This window comes from Podarcis muralis, chromosome 6, assembly GCF_964188315.1.
Source record: "Podarcis muralis chromosome 6, rPodMur119.hap1.1, whole genome shotgun sequence".
Lineage (NCBI taxonomy): Eukaryota > Metazoa > Chordata > Lepidosauria > Squamata > Lacertidae > Podarcis > Podarcis muralis.
Window position 1 is genome coordinate 88,532,558 of NC_135660.1, and position 6,000 is coordinate 88,538,557.

Consider the following 6,000-nt stretch of genomic DNA (forward strand, 5'->3'; position numbering starts at 1 on the left):
ATTGATGTAGCAAGGGGGCTGCCCTACATGAGCAGGAGAAAGGTGTGCATTTTGAGCCCAGCAAAGAAACAAATGTCAGCTTACTTTCAGCTCCTGATCACTCCTTTGAAGCCCTGCCCTTACCTGCCCCACACCTGATGTCAGGTATAAGGGTGGTTGTGGCTTCCAAAAAATGGCTTCACGGGCCAAGTTTGGCCCATGGGCTGGAGGTTCCCCATCCCTTCCTGTGCCACAATGTCATTTTATTTTATTTTCACCTAGGAAGAATAAAGGTAAAGGTACCCCTGCCCGTACGGGCCAGTCTTGACAGACTCTAGGGTTGTGTGCCCATCTCACTCTATAGGCCGGGAGCCAGCGCTGTCTGGAGACACTTCCGGGTCACGTGGCCAGCGTGACATCGTGGCTCTGGCAAGCCAGAGCCGCACACGGAGACGCCGTTTACCTTCCCGCTAGTAAGCGGTCCCTATTTATCTACTTGCACCCGGGAGTGCTTTCGAACTGCTAGGTTGGCAGGCGCTGGGACCGAACAACGGGAGCGCACCCCGCCGCGGGGATTCAAACCGCCGACCTTTCGATTGGCAAGCCCTAGGTGCTGAGGCTTTTACCCACAGCGCCACCCGTGTCCCCTCTAGGAAGAATAGCAGCTCCCTATTCCCATTCTTTGGACGGGAAACAGAGCCCAAGGTATAACTGAATTGGACTATGCACCAAGATTTACCAGGCGAAAACTGTGTACTCATTCAGCTACCCATTTGGAAGGTTTTGTGTGGTGACCCACCAAAATAGTCCACCTCTTTTATGAAAATATACGCAGAACACAAGAAGCCTTGTTTGTGCGGGTTCTCAATTAAAAAACAAAAACAAACCCTGTAGATTTCTGGGGAGCAGACACAAAAACAGCATAAGGGTTCTATCTTAGCAGAGAGAAATTGGTAGACTGTGTCACACACACAAAAAGCAACTCCCTAAGCAAATGTTCACCCTTTTTTCCTTGTTCCCTTTGCTAAGAAAAAATGGTTTCGAAACCAATCTGCTAGAGGGAGCCTGCAAATTACTCCACGGCAGATCCCATTTTGGAAAATATGTGGTTAGGCGCTTAACGAAAAAAATATGGATTTGTTTTCCGTAATCAAAACCCCTGTTTTGCTGAAAGGACTTTGATAGAGAGCTGGGCTGCTCCTGAGCACAAGATCTGAATCAGGGGCCCATAGCCTTATTTGAACATCATACCCAGAGCTCCATAACCTACTAGCAGCCTGGAATTTCAGCAGCAGAAACTAACCTTTTCGCCTCTGGCTATTTGAGGCTGCGAAAGAGAAAGAAGGGAAAGGTGAGCTCCTATTCACCCTTCCAGAGTCTTAAATAACCCTGCTTTTAAACTGGTGGAAGATCTCACAGCACTGCTGCTCACTCGGAATCATGGTGATATATTCCTAAAAGCAGGCATCGTTTTCTGAGAATAAGCTTCCCGATGTCTGATGTCAGAGCTGTCTTAAGGATATCTGGCGCCGTGGTGCAAAGCTCCCTCCGGCGCTCCCCCTGCCATTTCCCAGTTTTTTAGGGAGGGTGGTGCTGTCGGCGGGGCTGGAGGAGGTGGCCAGCAGCTGGAGGGCGGCTCCTTTGGTGGGCAAGAGGCAGAGACTGGACACTTTGTGCCGCTGTGGCCGCGGCAGGCAGAGGCTCCGAGTGCGGCGCTGCTTCGGCGCGGCATGGTGGAGGCGGGCAAGGGCAGTGAGCTGATGCCAGGAGGCACTGCATCCAGCCTCCGCCTCTTCCCTGGCACCCTGCACCCCTATGGATAAGACGCCCCTGTCTGATGTATCTCCTTGGGTTAAAAAGGTAAAGGGACCCTTGACCATTAGGTCCAGTTATGACCGACTCTGGGGTTGCGGCACTCATCTCGCACTATAGGCCAAGGGAGCCAGTGTTTGTCCGCAGACAGCTTCCGGGTCATGTGGCCAGCATGACTAAGCCGCTTCTGGCGAACCAGAGCAGCGCACGGAAATGCCGTTTACCTTCCCGCCGGAGTGGTACCTATTTATCTACTTGCACTTTGATGTGCTTTCAAACTGTTAGGTTGGCAGGAGCTGGGACCGAGCAATGGGAGCTCACCCTGTTACGGGGATTCGAACCGCCAACCTTCTGATCAGCAAGTCCTAGGCTCTGTGGTTTAACCCACAGTGCCAAAAGCATTGCTCAGTTGAAGGCATTATGAGACAACTACATTCAATGTGGGCTGGGGAGAAACCAGAGAAAATTAGGAGATTCACTGCAGCATAAGCTTTTGCAAGTCACTCCATGGACACTTCTGGCACAATACATCATTGTAAGTTTCTTTAAGGTGTCACAGGACGTGTCTTTTAACTGTAATCCCCCCCCCCAAAAAAATAAATCATTTTCAGATGGTGATATCCAGTGTTACATCATACTCAGAGCAGAATAAAGAAATCAATGGAATTAAGTACAGTGGTGCCTCGCAAGACTAAATTAATTCGTTCCGTGAGTTTTTTCGTCTTGCGATTTTTTCGTCTTGCGAAGCACGGTTTCGGAAAAGTTTTGGGAAAGCTTCAAAAATCACCAAAGTCTTCAAAAACCTCAAAAAAGGCTACCACACCGCGTGCTATGAGTTGCTCCTCGAAGTCGCAACTGTATTAACGGTGTTAAGAAAAAGGAAACAAACTTGCAAGACGTTTTCGTCTTGCGAAGCAAGCCCATAGGGAAAATCGTCTTGCGAAGCAACTCAAAAAACCAAAAACCCTTTCGTCTTGCGAGTTTTTTGTCTTGCGAGGCATTTGTCTTGCGAGGTACCACTGTAACTTAAATCCATCAATTCCAGTGGGTATTCCTGGAATATGACTGTCATGCAAAAAATTGAATGCTAGAATGGATTAGCTTAGGCCACCCTAAATCTGTGAATACCAAGGGACTGGAGTTTTTGAAAAAGCTAATTGCTTTTATTATCAGTCAATAAAGGTGGCAGAGGGGGGTGCGAAGAACAGTCAGAAATATACATTTTTCCTACTAGAAGGATGGATGAAGTATTTACAGCGAGTGCATTTGGTAAGATTCCTGGTCATCACCCTAACGAAAACGTGCAGGCAGGAATATTCAGACAATGACAAATACTTTGTCAACAGTGCTAGTTGATACCTTTGGGGGGGGGGGAGTTCTTTCAACCCTAGAGACAGAGATTAGCCCCCACCTGGGCACAACCAAGCAGCTGTTACTGCAGCACCAGCCACTCCCCAGGTCTCAAGTAGGTGCGGCACCTCTCAGAGCTTTCCTCCTTCCTCCAACTTTGGCAATCTATCAGGCAAGTAGAAACAGCGCTCCGTCGAAGCTGAAGGAAGCAGTCACCGCAACAACAAAAAGTTCGGTCCCCATTTAAGGGCAGAAAACTGTCAGTTTATTTCAAATACCATGGTGATCTGTAACATGCAGGCTGCAAAAATTTGGGAAAATACAGGATGTTGGGTTTTTTAACCACCCATGTGGACGCATCACCTCCTAGCTTTTACTTTTGGCATTTGCTTTCACCCTTCCAAGTGCTAACACGCCTCGGATCATCAGCCCGATATCTGCAATTGATTTGAAAGGGGATTAGACAAAATCCCAGGAAATTCCAAGGAGCTGGGAGCATTCCTCGCGATTTTATCAACGGATAGCTAATCGACACCTCCAGACTCACGGGCACCACCGCGCGCCTCTGAGCACCAGCTGCCAAGGAGAAAGGGCCGGGGAAGGGCTGCTGCCGGCCGGCTTCCCAGCGCCCCTTGGCCGGCGGATCCCGGCCCCGATCCCGGATTTCTCTCCTTGGGTCCCCCAACCCGAGACCCCTGCTGAAGATTCAGAAGAGCTCAGATTCAAGCCCGTCTCAGAACTGGAACGTCCTTCCCTAAAAAGCGAGGGGATGGGGACCCAAAGGATCCGGCTCGAGGCGCGGGAGTTGCAGTTGGCGACACAGGGCGTTCTGCACATGTTCAGAGGCGCTCTCTTCCTCCCGCTCCAATCCCAATCCAGGTTTCTCCCGGAAGTTTCGGGGCTCCCCGCTTACCCTGGAGATGGTGAGCGGCTGCTCGAAGTCTTTGCCCCCCACTAGGCGGAAACCCCAGGGCGCCGGCCCCTGGAGGACTATGCGGTGGGTCTTGCTCATGGTGCTTCGCCGCAGGCTGCGCGATCCAGCCGGCGCGGCGGGGCTAGGCTGCTCCGCCCCACCCCGGGGCGGGGACTCGGGCGGGCCCTGAGCAGGCGCCGAGCGGGGAAGGAGCTACTCCCTGCCCGGCCTGGACTGACTGACTCCGCCCCGGGACGCGCCGCGGGGAGGAGCGCAGACAAGGGTTCTTTTTTGCGCGTGCCCGGCGTCACCTTACCTGATGCCACCTCGCCAAAGGAACAAAGGAGTCCGATCCGAAAGCCGCGCCCTTTCCAGCCGGCAAGCAACTTTTCCCCGCGCCCGGATCGTTTGGATGCGCGCGCTTGGTTCCAGGATGAACGCACGTGGAAGCAATTGCGCGCAATTACGCGCAAGCTGTGTTGGAGACAACCTGTGGCCACGCAGCCAAGCTGGGAGCTGGGAATTTTGGCACTAGCAATCATGGGGTTGCGGCACAAGGGTGCTTCTGAGCATGTTCATCAGCTCATGAGGAACACGTGCAGCAGAGGGAAGTGACTGCAACGCCTGCAGCCCAGGTGGTGCCAAACGGTATTGTTCTGCTTTCATGGGCGTAGCCAGCGGGACAGCTGCCCCCCACCCCAAATCAAATACCGTAAATAAGTAGAAATTCTTAACTGACCAATTGCATCACAGAAGAAGAAGAGGAGTTTGGATTTGATATCCCGCCTTTCACTCCCTTTTAAGGAGTCTCAAAGCGGCTAACATTCTCCTTTCCCTTCCTCCCCCACAAGAAACACTCTGTGAGGTGAGTGGGGCTGAGAGACTTCAAAGAAGTGTGACTGGCCCAAGGTCACCCAGCAGCTGCATGTGGAGGAGCGGAGACGCGAACCCAGTTCCCCAGATTACGAGACTACCGCTCTTAACCACTACACCACACTGGCTCTCGATAACTCAGTTGTGCGCCCCCCAAGCCTGCCCTCCTAAAATAAATCCTGGCTACGCCCATGTCTGCTTTCCTTTGGACCACCTCAGGCCAAGAAGGAAGTCTTGTGGTCTGAGCAGTCCAGACCTCCATACACACTGCACTGGAGAAGTCACTTCCGCGCTGCTAATGAAGTAAAAACAACACAGGAGGCAGTAGTTCTCTGCAGCCACAGTCCGCGCTGTAATCTCCAGTGGTTTGGCTTCACCCCGGAAGGCACACTCCATTGTCCCAGAGCTCATTAAATTGGACCCACTACTGTGAAGTAAACCTAAGTTGAACATATTTGTGAGAGAAATATATATTTAAAAAAACAAAAGTCACTAACCAGACCTAAAAGGTTTCAAAAAGGTTTGGACCTTTAGGTCTAAAAGGTTTAGAACTTTAGGTTTAAACCTTTTCAAAAATTACCAAGAATAGAAGAACGGCAGATGAAGATGATAGATTTTTCGGAGCTGGCCAACCTAACCGGAAGAGTCCGCGACCAGAAGGAGGAGGAATATCGAAGAATGGAATAAATTTAATGATTATTTAGTTAAATTTGTTAAGTTAAACTAACTGGAAATAGCTTGCAGATACTTAATGGGCTTAGGACTTTATTTATGTTAAGTGATGAATTAATATGTTTAATTCTATAAGGTGAAGATTTAAGGATGTTAATGTTTAAGTTAAATTTCATAAAAATTGGGATTTGGAAAACCGTTAAAAGGACATGCAATGAAATTCAACCAAGGGGAAGCGAGGAAGTCGCTTAACAAAGTTAATAACTGTAATTTTCAATAAGGCTATGATTTATGTTTATGTTTGTTTGTCTTGTGTGTGTGTGTGTGTGTGTGTGTGTGTTTGTTTGTTTATAATATTGTGAAAACCAATAAAAAAATTTGGAGGGGAAAATAAACCTTTT

The 6,000-nt window shown here is 49.8% G+C and overlaps 1 protein-coding gene across 3 annotated transcripts in view; it reads right to left on the reverse strand.

Moving 5' to 3' along the window:
* PDLIM1 (PDZ and LIM domain 1) overlaps positions 1–4,257 on the reverse strand; it is a 42,435-nt gene extending 38,178 nt beyond the window's left edge. Inside the window, exon 1 of one of the 3 annotated variants that reach the window (XM_028728947.2) lies at positions 4,055–4,257. In XM_028728947.2, the coding sequence (XP_028584780.2) occupies positions 4,055–4,153 (99 nt within the window). In that variant the 5' untranslated portion in view covers positions 4,154–4,257. The remainder of the gene's footprint in view (positions 1–4,054) is intronic. The other 2 variants (XM_077930694.1, XM_028728946.2) reach the window with 2 other exon arrangements.
* Between the last annotated feature and the right edge of the window lie 1,743 nt (positions 4,258–6,000).